General features: G+C 39.2%; 1 protein-coding gene across 1 annotated transcript; it reads left to right on the top strand.

Annotated features, from left to right (window-relative positions):
* Positions 1–17,487: 17,487 nt before the first annotated feature.
* On the top strand, positions 17,488–19,367 carry LOC109186037. Its single transcript, XM_019335952.1, has 2 exons — positions 17,488–18,190; positions 19,243–19,367. The coding sequence occupies exons 1-2, from the start codon at positions 17,488–17,490 to the stop codon at positions 19,365–19,367; spliced, it is 828 nt and encodes a 275-aa protein (XP_019191497.1).
* The last annotated feature ends 1 nt before the right edge of the window (position 19,368 follows it).

Raw genomic sequence — 19,368 nt, forward strand, 5'->3', positions numbered from 1 at the left:
CTAGACGCAAATCGTTTTGAAATTCTCAGGTCTGCTCTGGGAATTTGCAGAATTGACTAATAAAGCAGTTGGTCAGTCAGAGAGGAGTGAAGGTTTATTTATACAGGTCAGTCTTATGGTTCGACTTCCTTTTAAGACTCCTCTCTATTTTTTTAAGTGGATTCTATAACCTAATATATCTTAAAGATCCTAATCTTTTTTTGAAATTCAAATTTCCTTGGGTTCCGTTTCCTTCCTAAAAAGAAGCTGTACCGTTGTGTCAATCAATCGCGTCTGCATGCTATTTGACTAGCCACATTGATTAGGGTTCATCACCCTTAAGTCCTTTTGTTACCGGGCCAAGAAGAAAAATATCTACAAGTATCTCAACACTCAGACTTCCTCTCTCTCTGCATCCTTGCCTTCCTTGATTTTTTACTTTTCCTCTCACAAAATCTCCAATGGCGGACCCCGTAAGAAATATCATCATCAAAATCGGAAGCAAGACACATTCTCCAGAGGTGGCTTTTAAGCATATTCAGACGCTATTGCAGTTTGCTATGAAGAAGAAACTCAAGCTTGATCCTCTGCTTCGCGATGAGATATTGGTGACTGTTATGACGAACTACCCAGAGTTTTATGCTGAATGGTCTGAAGACGATGCAACTGAACTGCTGATGATGGTTTCTGAAGCCAGTGATGAGGTTTCTCCAGTGTCTATTCCAGAACCCTCGGATGGAAATCGGGCCGGGGCATTTCTTCGACATTTTGCACAACGAGCCCTAAAATCTGCTGAGGTCTCTCGACGGCGAGCAGATTCGCAGCCCCTGTATCTCGAAGCTGCTCAAGAAGAGACAAGACATAGACTGGAGATCCTCCGAAATAGGTCAAACAATTCTGATTCTCCTATTGAAATTTCACCGGATAAACGTGATGATTCTGCTACTCCGTCTTGTGTGCCTGTTAATACTGAAAACTTATCTGCTTTGAACTCTGAGAAACCCCCTGTAAATGTTGATCCTTCATCCCTGCCGTTGAGTGAGTCTGATTGTGTGAAAATTGATGTCTTGCATGTGTCTGATGAGAAAGAAAAATCATCTGATGAGCCCAATAATCTGAGTTTAGTTGTATTCTCTTCTGATAATATTGTTCTGCCTCCTGCTGAGATTGCCGTTGATCCCAAAGAAATTTGCCCTGCTGATGATCCTTTTGATTTACCTTCTAATGTTGAGTCTGTTGACCTCTCAAGCCCCCATAAGTCTGAGAAAACTGGTGGAATCCCAGTCTACACTGCCACATCGTTAGGTGAAAGTCTGGAGCATGTGCGACATTTTGCTGGCCTACCGTCTGCTTCGATTCCTCAACCATATTGAGTGATTCACCCATCTGAATCCTCCAGCGAAGATGATAAGATTCTGGCTGAAGTTTATGGGTCTCAAGCACCTCCATCTGACATTCCAACCGTTGAGGCCACTGCTCATCCTAACTCCACAAAATTCAATATACGAGAGGTTACTAATCTACTTGGTGGCCCTTCTGCTCAAGTATCTGATTCCAGCCATTCTGTGACTCCTGTTCCATCCCCAACCAAAGAAACGAGAAGGTCTAAAAGGAAGAATGTTCCTGTAAAAGTTGTTGTTGTGACCGGTGATGACAGTGCTGATGTGGATCAGCCTGAGAAGAGAAGGAAGTCTAGTGAAACCGTCAAATCTGAAGCTAATCCACCTATCCAACAAGTTTTCAAGACACTGCAATCTTCTGTTAAACAAAAGGGCCCTACGGCTGTTCAACCTGCTGCTGTTCCTACATCATCTACCAGAAAGAAACCATCCACACGTTCCAGAGGTCAAAGCATAACTCCTGAAGTTCAACCTGTTGAAGGATCTGACACATCTGTTTACAAGCCTCAGTTTGTATCCCCTGCTGCTTAGGCCAAATGGTCTACTATGGTCAGAAGAGATCTTATTGTTCAACTGTGGATGAGAACCAGCTGAACTCCGTATGTGATATTCTACCTCTGCTGAATGAAGTAGGATTGCTGAAGACTGTCACTGCCATCTGCCCATACTCAAAGCTCCTCACGTATGAATTCTACTGTAATCTCAATGACGAGATTGACACCTTAATCGGGCCCACGACAAATGCAGATTTTCAGCAGAGGGAAGTGGTACTTTTTTGGGCCTGACTTGATCAATGAATACTATGGACTGATTGCTGTGCAAGAAGAGGCAATCACAAACTGGAACTTGATGGCTAAAACACTTACGGGTGGACAAATTGAAGCCTGGCCTATGGGTGACAAGGATTATCTGCAGAGCTCTCAACTCGCATCCAGATATGTTATTCTGCATCGCCTGGCCCTTCACAACTGGCTCCCATCAGCTCATTTCCACACGGTTGGCAAGCATCTGGCAGGCTTCTTGTTTCGAATTGGGATAAAGATGCCGATTGATCTGGGAAACTGGATTTACTACCACATCCTCACCTTGATCCATCCACGAGAGCAGAAGGTAAGACTACCCTTTCCGAATCTGATTTATGGCATTCTTACAACTCAGGGTCTTGAGCCTATGCCGAGTGAAGTGATCAGTCCAACTCTGCTTTATACTGTTGATAAGCGTCTTCTGACTGGAGATCACATTTGTGATGTTATTCCGGTGACTGCCCCCTCCAATTCTGAACTTGATACTGTAGCTGATGACTCGCCCCATGCAAAGGATGTTCAACTCTCCATTCAGTTGAAGGCAAGGGTTTCTGACCTTGAGACAATACACAGCATTATTGCTAAACAACTGACAGGGGCCCGTACTGAGCTGGCAACTGTTCTTCTTCGTTTAAGCCTATCTGAATCTGCTGCTGCTACTAAACCTGCGAAGTCCGACAGTGACGCTCCCTCCAATGCTTGACCTTTGGCTCTCATTGGCAAAAAGGGGGAGTAGTATAAACTCAGGGGGAGTTTTTTTTTTTTTTTTTTTTTTTTTTTTTTAGTGTTTGTGTACCTTCTGGCCCTGGCTGGGCGTTGTTTTGATGGCACCACTGCATTTTCGAAGAATGATCTTAAATTGTGTTTTGATCTTTTGTTTTGTTTTCGTTCTGCTATGTTTTTGTCTATCTATATAGTCGATGGATGTGAGCCTGTCGTCGGGCCAGCTGGTAGTGCATTTAAAAGTTATGTTGCATTACTGGGACGAATCAATGTTCCTGTCACAATAGATCAATGGCCGAATGTCCCAATAAAGACTAAGGCTACTATTTGGAAAGATATCTTGGTAACTTTTATTTTTTTAAGATTTATATTTATAAAAAAAGTTAATATAATTACATTTCTTACTAATAAATAATCTTGTTTTGTAGAGTACTTATGATATTCCCGACACAATTGATATGAGGAAACATTGGATAAGCTACGTGGGTGACTGGTGTAAAGATTTTAAAACAAAATTGGTCAACAAGTATATATACGATTCTTTTGCAGGTAGGAACACTTGTGAAAAATACGACTTCCTTCAACAAGAGACATGGAATGAGTTTGTTCAGCAGCATACAAGTTCAGAAAATGAGTTATCATTATTATTATATCAATATTTTGAACAAGGGACATGGAATGAGTTTGATTAATATTTTGTATTTATGTAGGCAAAAAGAAAAAAATATCAAGACATACAAGCTAAGAATATTCATCCACATCTTTTAGTTCGAGGAGGTTATAAAAGGTTGGAGAAGATGGTGATGGAAGAGAAGATGAAAGAAAAACAAGCATGTTCTAATTCAGATCCGTCGTATACAATGACTCCTCCAAGTCCTCCACGTAGAGCCAAAAAGTGGAAGAAAGCAAGAATGAATAAGTCAGGAAATTTTTGCACCGAATCAACTAGATTGGTGAGTTGCAAATATGTTGTAATTTACTACATTAATAGTAATTATTATTGAATAATTTTTATATATATTAGGATGTTCTTGAGTTGCAAATTTCTCAAGGAGAATTTGTTGAGGTTGGAAGACAAGATTCATTGAATGTTGCATTGGGTCCTGATGAACATTCTGGATGTGTTAGAGCCATGGGAAGAGGACATGGCATCAAAAGCGTATTTCGCCATGCAAAACGTCGCCAAAAGCTTTTTGAAGATGTTCAACGAATGGTTGATGTTGCTGTTGATGCACATGTTGATGCTGCTGTTGCACAAGCGTTAGAAAAACAAAATCAGCAATTTATTTCTAAGCAGGATGAATTGAGTCAGCGATTAACTCAGCAATTTGAAGCACGAATGGCTGAGATGATGTTGCAATTTGGTTCTTTGCAGATTCCTGTTCACCAATCTGTACAATCAAAGCAGGGGAATGACGTATGTGTGGATGCTGGGACACAATCTCAAAGTGACAAAGCTAGTTCCTCAGACCCTTTTGCTAATTTACTTGCTGTAAGTAATCGTTTATAGTTAATCTTATTATTATTTATTAATAACATTTTATATGATTCTTAATTAAAAATTAATGCAGTTCGGGGCACGATGCCAATTGTTCTTGGAAGATCCAATTAGACGTCCAGTGGCATATGAGACAGCTTACAGTGGTGGATATGTTTATGGGGTTGTACTGGATGTAAATCAAGTGAAGGTGAGCGTAAATGAAGTTATTGATCCACGTGCACATGTACCCACGTGCACATGTACCAATCCTCACCAGTGAGGTTCAGCTTCTATGTATTGCATTTCAACACTTTATTATTTGGCCAAAGAAGCTGGTAGAGTTATGTACTAAAGCTGATGCGGTATATACACTGAAAATATTTCTATTTTAAAATAGCAAGTAATTTACTTTTTAAAATAATAATTTTTAGTTGTATTATAATACACAGTTAAAAGAAAAGACCAAATTTACTTTTCAATCGATTGTGCAATCCCATCATCAAGAATTCACTATAGCTGATCCAGATTCTTTAACCACTGTATGCAAAAAGGCATCTACAATAGCTAGCCGTCTTGAACACAATCTTGTGATTCATGTGGCTTGTGGTATTATGGGCAACATTGAGTATGACTTGCACCTTGAAAGTGTGGAGATAATGTATTTCTTAAATATGGAGATCATCGATATTTCTCTATTTTAGTTCTTTATAAGGTAATATGTTCTTTACTATTATTTGTTCATAATAGTTTTATATTTATAATATCATCATAATTTTTAGTAATCTATATATAATTGGTTGTTTTTGTGAATATGGGTATTTGCATTAGTTTTGAGTTGGCATCAAAAGACATGTATGGCTTCCTAGATCCATATTGCTTTCAACCAAAAATGAATAGTACAAATGAGAGGAAATCGTATATAAATGCCACCATACAATATGGAAAGAAATATGTATATTTAGCTCCACATGCTCTCAAGTAAGTATTAATTACGTTTTAAATAAAAGTACTTATATATAATATACTTCTATTATATATTATATTCACTTAAAACTAATAAATTATTTATTTGTAGTGAGCATTGGATGCTAAAGGCGATTTGTCCTCGACTAAATGAAATTTGTTGGTTTGATTCACTTGGTCAAGGGCCGCGTGAAGACATTAAACATATAATAGAAACATATGTAAATTTATATAAATAATTAATAGTTATTATTAAACTAGTGATGCCAAGTATTTACATATATTTTATGTCTTATATTAATAGGTATATGGCTGCAACAAGCGTGTTGAATGGAAAGAAACAAAATCGTTCACCGAAATGGACTACATGTTCGATAAGTACTTCATTTACTTTGTAAAACATGCAAGCTTATTGTTTTTTATTAATTTTTTTTTAATTTTATTGTAATTCAAATGTAGTGTGCTATACAAAAAGGAACTACCGAATGTGGCTACTATATGATGAAATTCATGTTGGGATTGTTTCCAACAACCCATGCAAAGGAATGGATAAGGCAAGTAATTTAATAATATATCTTTCCACTCCAAATTTTTAAAAATACGTGCGTATTTATTATTTTTATTTCTTTTGAACTTTGTAAACTTTGGAAAGACAAGGAAGATTGCCCTACAACAAACAAGAGATTGATGAAGTTAGAGACAAATGATCTAAGTTTCTTATTGATGAATGAGATAATAAAATGCTTCTTAGTTGATAATATACGTTTAAAATTATTTTATGTTTATATATTAGCTTGATGAATTGTGTTATTTATTAGTTTCAAATTAGTTTATGTTTAGTAGCATGAATTAGTTTAATGAACTGTGTTATTTATATTAGTTTCATGTTTAGTAGCTTGAATTAGTTTACTGAATTGTGTTATTTGTATTAGTTTCAAATTAATTGATGTTGAATGTTAAGTTGTTGCACAAGTTCTAAAAGTTGATGTGAATTGAAATTGTAAAACTGTACAGGTTTTGGTAGAAATCATAAAATAATGTTAGTATTTAAAAAAATACATATACGACGTCGGGTTTAGTAAATCACCGACATCGTAATAATTAAAAATAATAATAATCAATATAGGACATCAGTGTTTTAATAAATATTCGACGTAGTATTATTTTTAAAACGTAATAATTCACTTACGATGTCGGTTTTTACCAATAACCGACGTTGTAAGTGAATTATTATTATTTTTAAAATAGATACGATGTCGTCCTTAACTAAAAGACTGATGTCGTATATTAATTATTTTTTTTAAATAACAATATGATGTCGTAAGTTAATTTTTTAAATTAAATAATATATATATATATATATATATATATATATATATATATATATATATATATATATATATATAGATATATATATATGACGTCGTATTTGATATGTACTACGTCTAGAAGGATGACGCCGAATGAAAATCGACGTTAAAGACATTTTTTGTAGTAGTAGTGCTAGTGCCAATCTAATGTGCAATATTAAATCTTGGTTCAAACAAGTGTGAGATTGCAAATAGGGGAAATAGTTACTCCCGTAATTTCTAACCTAAGTGAATATTTGCTCCCGCGATATAAACACACAACAATGAAAGGATAAGCATTCAATATAAACTCTTAACTACTACCATCTCCCGATGTGCAATAACTAAGAATTAATTATCTAACATATATGCCCTCTCCCAAGTTGCAAAAGTTAAGTGCAAATGTGAGTGTCCCAAAATATGCCTAACTCCCGTTATGACATAAATAAAGCTATAAAATGAGTAATTCGGGCCCTGAACTGCTAGCAACAACAATATAATCACAATTGCAACACAAGTATAAAACTCAAAAAATAATATATTAAAGATTATGAGAACTAGGCACAAAGGTTCATAAATACTTTTACTCAAGAATCTCTAAAGTAAATTAGCCACACATGGCTAATATGAAATACATAGCATAATAAAGAATTTACAAATAATCAAAGTAAGTAGAAGAATAAATAAGTGATTCTCCCAAATCTCCCTAGCTTTTCTTCTTGCTTCCCAAGACAACTTGTAGCTCTCAATTCTTTTTTTTTTTTTTTTTTCTTGTCTCCAAAACTCAGCATGGCTCAACTACGGTTGAGGAAGGCGTGATTTTATAGCGGGAACCAAGCTGGGGACGAATTAAGAAATTTCTACGCCAAAAGGATCTCGGCACAGCCCAGCCCAGCGTTTCGACCTCTCGACGCGTCGAATCCGAGGCGTCGTTTCTTCAGTTCAGCACAGCGACTTCTCGACGCGCCGAGACGTAGCTCGACGCGTCGAGCCTTCGGCTAATCAACTTTGGGAAGGTACTGGAATTTATTGACGCGTTGAGTCGTTGGCTCGACGCATCGAGTCTTCAATGACTCGAACGGATTGCCTTCTGGAAATTTTGGACGCGTCGAGCTATTGGCTCGACGCATCAAATCCTCTGTGTATGCTCCTTTCGGTCTACTTTGGTTCCAAACTTGTCCTTGAACTTCTCTTGCTTTTGCAATTGACCTATAATGGTTCCAAAATAATAACAAACACTGTAAAACATTCAAAACAAGTGTACACCATCTCTAAATGATAAAACAAGGGTATTTGCCATTAAAGTATCAATTTCATGAACTTAATCCCAAGAAATATATTCAAACTAACACTAGAAACATGTACATTTAGGCTCACTTCAAACTCCCCCACACTTAAACCTTTGATTGTCGTCAAGCATAACCATGGAATAAATCACAAGTCAAACACAAATTACTCCTACTCTCTCTTGCACAACTTAACATACCACCAACCAACTTGCCACAAAGCAACATGCATCAAGAGTCATCTCAGTTTGGCACATAAGACCCATTCTCAAGCCAATAACCAAGCACCAAAATTATTAAAGTGTGTGAAGATCAAGTGTGCACAAATACTAAGTTAAGATTATGCAAAACACAGCTTTGAATGAGATCCCATAGACTTGCCTTCCATACTCCCATTAGTTCAACTCTAAGAATACATGTTAAGATCAAGTAGGTCTGTATCAAGCTTGTAATGGGGCTACGAGTGAATGGCTAACAAAGAAGTGGTAAGGAAAATTAACAAAAGAGAGAGAATGTCAGAATTATCTATCTTTTCAAAACTTAGAAGAGATAAGACAATATCAACTAAAGGAGCTAAATGCAACTCAAGAACAAGGCAACAATCTAAATGAAGTGGGGGTCTAAACAACAAACTTTCAAACTTTTATTCTTTCTTTTCTTTTCTTTTCTCTTCTCATGATTTCTCTTTTGATTCTTTTCTTTGAATTTCTTTGGAATACCACAAACTATCAAGGAAACCAACTTTAAACCAACTATCAAGACCCCCACACTTAAACATTTGTAACAAAAATTTCCTTTTTAGATACAAGCTCCATAAGAAACTCTTCTACAAGAACTCTTCTACAAGAATTTTAAAGACAAAAGCTCCATTCTGTCAAGGGTGGAAGGGAAAACATTTGGCTAAGGGCTAAGGGTTTTGATGATGGGGGTTAACACAAAGAAAAACAATAACAATGAAAAGATACGTGCTTAACACTTATTTAAAAAAACAAAAGGCTCAAAGGAGACACAAGAGGTAATAACATATATAAGGGTAGGCTTACATGCTATGGCTACATAAAAATGACCTAAATCACTTCAAAACATGCAATACTTAGACTTCACTTAGGAAGTAATGAGGCAAGTTCTTGCAAAACAATCATGACTGGAATCTCACATAAGCCTTCTCTAGCAATGCATAACACACAAGATCAAGAATTAATCCAATTATTGAGTGGTTAACAAGACTATTGGAAAGAGAATAAATCAATCATGTGTTACGCCTCATATCGTCAATCACAAATTGAATTGCAACAAGTACCACCAAAACAAACTACAAACCCACAAGCGAGAGAAATTGTAACTGCATGCTATGACAAGTAACTTATTAACAAAGAGAAACTGAGTCATCCAAGCAAAAATTTTGAAAATTACTCCAGATTTTGGATCCTCCCCCACACTTAAAAATTTGCATCATCCCTGATGCAAAACAAGAGAAAAAGAGAACAATAGAAAAGAAGAACAAGAGAAAAAAGAAAGATAAAAAGCAATAAAACAACACGAACTAAAATATGATAACTAAGAGACTGACTAGACGAAAATAATATAAAGTAATAAAAATGCAATATGAAAGATAACATGGGGTGCCTCACATGAAGTGCTAAGTTTAACATCGCTAGCTCGACGTAGCATCTTTTGGAGTACTCATCCTGGTAAATCCGCGAGGTTGACCACACCACCCAAGAAGTTGTTCCATTTTTCATGCTCCTCATATGTCATCTCAAAACTGGGATCAAGATGTGCATCCTTAGCAAGGGACTTGCTATTAACCATAAAAGACTTTTCAACCTAATGGGACTTTGGCTCATCAAGAACATTAAATTCCTCCTTCTCCTCTCCAAAATCAAAGACCATTGATGCCTTGCTTGCATCAATTATTGCTCTAATTGTTGCCAAGAAAGGTCCCCCCAAGATGATTTGAACATTGGGATTTTCTTTAGCATCTATCACAATAAAATCACAAGGCACAAAATACTTATCCACACGAACTGGGACATCTTCAAGAATTCCAATGGGGCTCGTAGTAGATTGGTTTGCAAATGTCAATGTAAATTGGACCTATTGTGGAGCTCCCAAATTCAACTTTTGGCAAAGAGATAGTGGCATAACATTAACACTGGCTCCTAGATCATAAAGGGATCTTTTGATCATACGGCCACCAATAACACAAGGGATTGTGAATTTCCCTGGATCGCTATGCGTACGAAGGCTCCTTCCTTCATTACGAGATAAGGCACGGTACTCTTGAGCCATAGCAATTATCTCATGATCCCTAAATTTCATCTTCTTAGCAAAAATATCCCTCAAAAAGTTTCCATAAGATGGAACTTGAGAAAGTAAATCAAGCAAAGGAATTTAAACTTTCAAATTTTCTAACACATCCAAAAACTTTTTGCACTTACTCTCCCTCGCATGGTTTTGAAATTTTTGAGGAAAGGACTAGGGTGGTTCATACCTTCTCACATGCTTCTCTACCTCATCATGGCTTTGTGGCTTTGGTTTCGAGACATCTAGTTCAACTTTTTCCTCCTCAAGTTTCTCCTCAATCTCCACATCAACAATTTTACTTGGAATTGATGTGTCAATTGGAAGAGATGGTTCTCCAAGTACCTTCCCACTCCTTGTGATAATGGCATTGACATGTTCCCTAAGATTCTCGGGGCAAGCTGACAACTTCCCAGTGACTCTAGTGCTAGAAGTTGAGGCTTGATTTGCAAGTTGATTTTCTAGCATCTTATTGTGGGCACTCAATTGATCCAACCTCTCAGTCACTTGTTTGATCATCTCCTCACTTTGCAATTGAGATTTTAGCAACATGCTCATCATGGCTTCCAAGTTTTGTTGTGGTGGAGCTTCCAAAGCGGTTAATGGAGGTCTTGGTTGAGAAGACATACCTTGAAACTCTTATGAAGAAACTCCCCTATAATTTTGTTGGCCTTGAAAACCCGGTGGACCTCTATTGCTAAAATGTTGTGGATTTGTAGCACCCATTGGATTACTCCATGAAAAACCCGGATGATTCCTTGAGGAGTTTGGATTATAGGCCCCTTGAGGTTGAAAGGATTGTTGTGGTGGCCTATTGTATCCTACCAAATTAATGTGCTCCATGGGAGATTGAGAACTAGAATCATTAAGGCATTCTCCTAAATTGTGTCCACCACAAAGATCACACATCAAAACTTCACTATAAGCAAAAGGAGGAGTAGAAGCATAACTCACAGTTTGATTTTTTAGAGTGAGTTGAGCTAGCTTTTGTACCATAGAAACCATGTTGTCCATCTTAGCTAACAAAGCGGAAATTTGCTCCACCTCATGCATGCCTCCTACAAGTTTTTGGGAAGACCTCTGCGAGTACCATGTTGATCCATTCATCGCAATCTTCTCCAATAGTTCTTCGGCTTGAGTTGGTTTCAACATGGTGAATGACCCACTCAAAGAAACATCCACTAAGATTCTTGAATTTTCAAGCAAACCTTCATAAAATGCCATCATTAAATCCCAATTTTGGAAGCCATGGTGTAGGCACTGCCTTCTTAGCTCCTTCAATTTCTCCCAAGACTCAATTAGAGATTCACTTGCCAATTGCTTGAAACTTTGGATTGCTCTCCTCATCTTTTGGGTCTTGGAGATTGGGTAGAACTTCTTCAAAAATTCCCTATGCCTGTAACACCCCGTGTTACGACCCCTAAAACCAATTAATCATTTAACCAATTATCCAAAGAAATAATTAAATTACAATAATTAATTAGGAAAAGGCCCACCATAGTCCGTGGGCCCTCATCTCTAAACCCAACCCCTAGTCCTAAAAGGAATAGAGATAGCAAGCCTATAGTATTGGGCCCTAATTAGGACTCTTAGATATATAAATAGGGGACATAGGAGGCACCTAGAACCCACACCACAATAATCTCTCACCACACAAGGAGCTCCAAGAATTCCCCTAGGAGAAATCAAGAAAGAAGAAAGACTTAAAGAAAGATCCTTCATAGCCAAGGAAATTAATTAAGGCTAAGAGGTAACCATGTCTCAACAAAACCTATTTTCTTAGCTATGATCTCCCTCTAGGCATCCCTCTACATTCTTGTGTATTGATGATTCGTTTATGATATTGATGGTGTGATCTTGGTAATTGATGTTATGCTTTCTTGGGTAATCTTGATAATCTTGATGATGGAAAGAGATTCTTGATGATTGTGTGATATTCTTGATAAACCTAGATTCCTAATGATTGTGTGATATTCTTGATAAATCGTATTGTTTCTTAGTGTTAAAAGATGAATTACGTTCTTGATGATTTAAATATAATTAGAGCCCTAGGATGTATCGTGAAACTCGTATGGTGTTATTCTTGATATATTGGGTGGGAATTCGCATGTTTGGGTGTTAATTATGTTTAGAAAGCATGATAGGATATGTGCCGTACGTTTCTTGCTTTTAATCCGATAATTGTCTACGGGTTATCATCAATCACGTTTAAAGGTGTCTAAGCATGGTTTCGGGTTCCACAAAGGTTCCCGGGGCGTTATTTGTGAAAAAGAGTCAGTGGGGGGTAGGTGGGGGTAGGGGACTCGCCACCTACCCGCGGCCAGTTTTGACGTCGCCAGCAGCGGGCAGGCGACTGCCCGCCGGGCACCCGCTGCCCGGAAATTCGTCGCCGGCGGGTGACCCTTCACCCACCGGCTACCCGCTGGAAATTGTCCCACTTCGGGATCCCGGCCTCCCCGCTTGATGTTCCCCCGACCCCCGTGGTGTCCCAACGGACTCCGTCTATCGTGCATATGTCTAGTTTGATGTTCGGGTACCATTCGTAGGTTGAATAAGTCTTATATATTACATGCTAGTTGAATTGGTATCCTGTTGGCCTAGGTGTGAGAAGTATGAACCCCTTAGGTTTATTCTTAGTATGTGGATGATCACGCATATGTTTCGTTATACGATTTCTCCCCCTTCCCAATGTGTCAATGTGGGTTGCATGTGTTTGATATGTGTTATGTGTGCATGATACCCCAATTTGGTTGCGATCAAATTGGTTACTCCTGAGCTGCGGTTCAGAAGCTGGCTGCGGTCAAATTTACACTCTCGGGCTGCGGTCCACCGTTTGGTTGCGATCAAACGTTTTACATGAGCTGCGGTTCATATTCCTGGCTGCGGTCAGATGACTACTCTTGGGCTGCGGTCCACTGTTTGGTTGCGATCAAACATTATGATGAGCTGCGGTTCACGGTCGGTTGCGATCGACCCCTCCGTGTTACGATACGGGGCAGGGTGCTGCGGGGCCGTGTCAGAGCTATATGCGCTGACCCTCATGTATGGGCATGCGATTGGTCCTGTGGCGCCAACAAAGTGTGCTATGTGATGAGATATGGATGGTTTGATGATTACAAATGTTATGAAAGTGTGACCATAGGATACATGCTAGTAAACCGTATATGCTTGGTTATGACTATTGGCTATGCTTATCTCTATCTGTCGAGTCTGTTCCCTATGCTTGTAAATTGTGTGACTGTTGACTGTGCTTGTCCCTATCTGTCGAGTCTATTTCCTGTTTTAAAAGCTAGAGTCTCTTAGGATATATCTTCATGCTTCGAAATGGTTTTTCTTATATCTATGTATATATCTATATGTACTGTATTTCAACGCGTTGGAGTGGGTTACCAGCATCTCTCGCTGAACAGATATATTTGGCTTTCAGGTACAGAGGAGTAGACACTGGAGCGCGCTAGAGTCTTGGAGCGTAGAAGTAGATAGTTTCCCTTTCGGCCTGCGTGCCACGCTTATGCATTTACATTATTGAGGATATTAGTTAGTTAGCCTATGCACCTGAGTTCTATAGCTCAAGTGTGCATAGCACCCCGTACTCTTTATGTTATATCTTGGGATTTAATGAGAATTTACCTTTATCATATAAGTCTTAAAAGTTGAAAAATTTTGGGGTGTTACAATGCCACTGCTCCCAAGTAACAAAATGGTTGGCTAGAAGTGAGATCAGCCAACCATGAGCTTTATCCCTTAATGAGAAGGGAAAAAGTCGAAGCTTGATGGCTTCTTGAGGAACTCCATTGATTTTGAAAGTGCCACATATACGGAGGAACTTTGTGATATGGGCATTGGGATCCTCTGTGGGTGACCCTCTAAATTGATCAGAAGTGATCATGTGCAAGATGACCGGCTTGATTTCAAAGTTGTTGGCCTCCACACCTGGAACATTAATGGTATTATGCTCCTCAACATCGGGAGCAATGTAGGCAGACATGGATCTCCCCAAGGGTGGTGGTTGATTGAGTCCATTGTCATGCCCCTCACCACTAAGGTTCAAATTGATTTGGTTTCCTGGTCCATGTGCCATCCTTCTTTGTTTGATAAGAAACTTGCCTCTTTTCTCAACCTCAAGGTCCAAAGGCAATAATCCTACATTTCCCAAAGATCGTGTGCGCATACACCACCAAGTTCTTAGATCCAAAACAAAATCACAACTCAACAAAAGCAACTTGTTATCGGTTAGCAAGAATAAAATAAAACAAAAATGGATTAGACTTCTAGAATAAAACTTTCACTAATGTCAATACTTAAACGCCACTTCCCCGGCAACGGCACCAATTTGATTGCAGTATATTTCTCAAACATATAATTTCTCAAAGTAACGAGTTATCGATCCACAGGGAAGTTGAGCGTATCAAACACTAGCTACTAATATATTCTTGTGAAGCTAATCCTAACGAAAGACATGGATGATTGTGTGACACTACTTTAAAAACAAAGTATGCAGGTTTGAGAAACAGTAGAGAGAGAATGAGATTCCTGGGATTCAAGTATTTAATCACCTACTGTCAATCTAATGTGTAATATTAAATCTCACTTCAAACAAATGTGAGAATGCAAATAGGGGAAAGAGTTACTCCCGTAATCTCTAACGTAAGTGAATATTCGCTCCCACGATATAAACACAAAACAATGAAAGGACAAGCATTCAATATAAACTCTTAACTACTACCATCTCCCGATGTGCAATAACTAAGAATTAATTCCCTAACATATATGCCCTCTCCCAAGGTGCAAAAGTTAAGTGCAAACGTGAGTGCCCCAAAATATGCCTAACTCCCGTTATGACATAAATAAAGCTCTGAAACGAGTAATTCAAGCCTGAACTACTAGCAACAACGATAAAATCACAATTGCAACACAACACAAGTATAAAACCCAAAAAAATAATATATTAAAGATTATGAGAACTGGGCACAAAGGTTCATAAATACTTTTATCCAAGAATCTCTAGCTTTTCTTCTTGCTTTCCAAGACAACTTGCATTGTAGCTCTCAATTCTCTTCTTTCTTGTCTCCAAAACTCAGCATAACTCAACTAGGGTTGAGCAAGGCGGGATTTTATAGTGAGAACTGACGGAATGTGGATTTTTACATCCACTTGTAGTGTAGTGGGATGGAGTGATGGAAAGTGTAAACGGAGATGTGAAATCCCCTAGTGTCGTTCTCAAAGGATGGACACTTGGAATTGAATATTGCATTAGCGAACACAAGCACACAAGTGCACAAGGAAGCTAGAGGGAAGCATTGTACGCAAGGATGCAAGGGAAAGAACATAACAAAGGAAACAATTAAACAAGGAAAATAAAGTGGCGAGTTGGATTGAATCACTAGATTTATGCATGCTTTGGACTACGGTGGATTTGGTGCAATGCAATTTTGGCTCACTTTTGGGAGTGTGACTAAGACATTTTGTCAAACACTTATCCCACGCCTCCTTCCGGGCCTTGCCATCTCGGATCGAAGGACGGGGAAAGCCAATATGTAGGACTCCGTAGAATTGCAATCTCTTGCCAATTCTACTCTCCTAAACACCTCACTCATCCCAACCAGTAATGAGGAGAGGATCAACACAATACACTATTCGCAACAAAAGCATCAAGACATAATTTCATCATCAAATCTCCAAGCAATTACGGATCACGCGCACACAAGATCTAGATCATCAAATCCAACACCTAAATTACCTAGCCACACATCATATAATTAAAATCACACAAGTAGAAAATCAAATCTAGCAACTTCAAGAGATGGAATGGAGAAATTAAGGCATGAATTAAAGATACGAAGGAAGATAATTACCAAATTGAATCTACAAGTGCAAAATCTTCTCTCTCTCTCTCTCTCTATATATATATATATATATATATATATATATATATATAACACCTTCGATCTTAAAGCCTAAAGGCACAACAACGTGCACTATACAGCACAACAATGTGCTCTGGAAGAAGTGAAAATGTGCACTGGAACACTGGAAAGACAAAAATGTGCATGGTAAAGTAGAAAATATGAAATACTTATTGAAAATACTAAATTAATGCATGATCTTCAACACACATCATAAACAATCACAATATTCAACTAAAATTAGTAATTAGTAATTCATTCAAGATCAAATACTCTTTAAAATTATATATATATATATATATATATCTATATATATATATATATATATATATATATATATATATATATATATATATATATAACACCTACGAACTTAAAGGTTGAAGGCACAACAATGTGCACTCTAAGGCACAACAATGTGCTCTGGATGAAGGGGCAATGTGCACTGGTACTCTGGAGATCTTAAAGGTTAAAGGCACAACAATGTGCACTGGAAGGCACAACAATGTACTCTGTATGAAGGGACAATGTGCACTTGAACTCTGAAAAAATTAACTAACTTACACAAAATTACAAAAATGTCACCGCGTTTTTTTTTTTAAATTTGCTTCATTATGGACGTTGATCTGATCTGAATCAATGGTTAAGATTACCTCTTATTTCTCATCTAAGGATTTTATTTCACTAGATCCTTTATCCAACGGGTATTGTTCTTTACAAGTCTTTTTCTTACCCCTGTAGATAAAGGCTTTGTCTGATAAAGAAAAATGTGAGAATATAAATTTTACCTGATTGAAAAGCCAAGCTCCAAATTGCTCTTCCTCAATCTTCTGTTTGAGTCTTGGTGATGAAGTGCTAGGTTTTGGGCTATATTTATAGGTGATTTAGGAGTGTTTGAGTACAACATGGAGTTGGGAAATTGAGTTTGATTTTAATTGGGTTTATTAGTGTGGTATGGAATTAGGTTTCTTCTATGTGATTGCTGGAAGATACAGGCCAGTGAATTAAACATGCAGTTTTTAAGGATTTTTTATTTAAATCTTAATAATTCAGCCAGACAGGTGAGTTTTAATGGGAGTTTGAAATTTATTAAATTTAACAGAGAATTAATAATAACCCCAATTCCGCTAGACTAATAATAATACCCTGTTTATATTCCAAACTTTCTCTCTCTAGAATTCTCTCTAGGGTTTTGGGGTTCTTCCTAGGGTTCTGCTAGGGTTTCTGGCTTTCCGGTAAACGTTTGGTGTCTCCGGAATTATTTGGGCGACGGCAGACGGCTTCACCGTCGACGATGGACTCCACGCAGTACGAAGGGAATGCTGAGGACGCAGACCAGCGTGAAGGGGCGGACGAAGCCGTGGAACGGCTGACGCAAAGGTGGGCGGACCTGGCGATTGAGGAGGAGGAGGATGTCGGGCTCGAACCGGTTGGTAATGATGTCGGAGTGGTGGCGGAGGAGGAGGAGAGGTCTTGGGTTTGTGTGGGGCGTTTCTTGACGTCCAAGGTGATCAAACTTGAGTATATGCGGCAAGTCATGGCTTCGGTATGGCAGCCGGTTTTGGGTATGCAAGCTACGGAGATTAGGCCAGGCGTGTTCATGTTTATCTTCTTTGATGAAACCGACATGCGAAGGGTTCTCGATGAAGGGCCATGGTCGTTTGATAACAATACTCTGGTTTTCCGGCATGTTATGGTGGGGGTTCGGCCTGGGGATGTGGAATTAACCTCTGTGGACATGTGGGTCCAAATGTATGATCTTCCGGTGGGCTATACATCCGATGTGGTTTTAGAACAGGCAGCCAATTTTATTGGTACTTTTGTCAAGATGGATGATTGTTTTCCTGGGGCACCATGGAAAACGTTTCACCGAGTTCGTGTGTCAATCCCGGTTGATAAGCCCCTAAAGAGAAGAATGAAGTTGATCAAACGGGACAAGACAAGTTGCTGGGTGAATTTTCGGTATGAACGTTTGCATACCTTCTGCTTCTATTGTGGTATGTTAGGGCATTCATATAAGTTTTGCAAGCTGGCAAGATGGTCGGGGTTGACCCCGGATCAATATCCATACACGGATGAGTTGAAGGCGGGGGGGGGGGGGGGGGGGGGGGGGAGCCCGTGGCTCGCGTCAGGTGGGTGAGCCGTGGCTTGTCCCATTAGATGGGAAGGGGAGGGAGGTGAGGGGTGTGGGCGGAAGGGTGGTGGAGGCGGGTTCGGGTGAAGGAGGGGCGGTGGTTGCGGGTTCGGGTGGAGGGAGGGAAGAAGAGACGGTGGGGTGGTGGCGATGTCGAAAAGGAGAAGGGGGGTTGATGGTGATGTGATCATGTCAGAGGTGCCAAAAAATGGGTTTCCGGCGGGTCCTGTGAGTCAGGACCGCCCTTCATCATGAGTACGATAAGTTAGAACTACCGTGGACTGGGCAATTCACGGACAGTTCGAGAAATTGTGGACCTTGTGTCCCGAAAAAAACCCGATTTCGTCTACCTAATGGAAACAAAGGTGGGACGAACACATGCTGAGAGGTTACGAATAAAGATTGGTTTTGAAGGCTTGTTCTATGTGGACAGTGTGGGTACATGAGGTGGCTTGGCATTGTTATGGAGGAGGAATAACACTGCTAGGCTGTTGAGTTTTTCGAAGAACCATGTGGATATTGAGGTGGCTATAAGGGGGGGAAGTATGGCGGATGACGTGCTTTTATGGTTTTCCACTGAGGAATAGGCGGAGGGAGGCCTAGCAGGTGTTGAGTGGTTTGAAAGGGAGGTCTACGCTACCATGGGTACTACTGGGAGATTTCAATGATCTTCTATACCAACAGGAAAAGAGAGGGGGTAATCCGCATCCGGATAGCCTGTTGCGGGGCTTTGGGGAAACGTTGGATAACTGTGGTTTAATCCAGCTACCGATGAGAGGGCATCAATTTACTTGGGAGAAGGGAAAGGGTACAGATCGATGGATAGAAGAGAGATTGGATAAGGTGCTTATAACGGCGCAATGGACTGATATGCATGGGGGGGCTGGGTTGAGAATGTTCGAACTGGCAACTCAGGCCACTCGGCGCTGTTTCTAAACACTGATACAGCACTGCGTGGACAAGGGGGACCGAGGGGCTTTCGTTTTGAAATGGCCTGGGTTCAGGATGATGGTTGTAAGGAGGTAGTTGAGATTGGATAAT

The sequence above is a fragment of the Ipomoea nil genome, unplaced genomic scaffold (assembly GCF_001879475.1).
Source record: "Ipomoea nil cultivar Tokyo-kokei standard unplaced genomic scaffold, Asagao_1.1 scaffold1376, whole genome shotgun sequence".
NCBI lineage: Eukaryota > Viridiplantae > Streptophyta > Magnoliopsida > Solanales > Convolvulaceae > Ipomoea > Ipomoea nil.

Bases quoted from the DNA above. Each gene is read 5' to 3' on its own strand.
- LOC109186037 (XM_019335952.1), top strand. From the start codon at position 17,488: ATGGACTCCACGCAGTACGAAGGGAATGCTGAGGACGCAGACCAGCGT. The intron at 18,191-19,242 runs GTATGTTAGGGC...CTGGCAACTCAG, and splicing joins TACCTTCTGCTTCTATTGTG to GCCACTCGGCGCTGTTTCTA.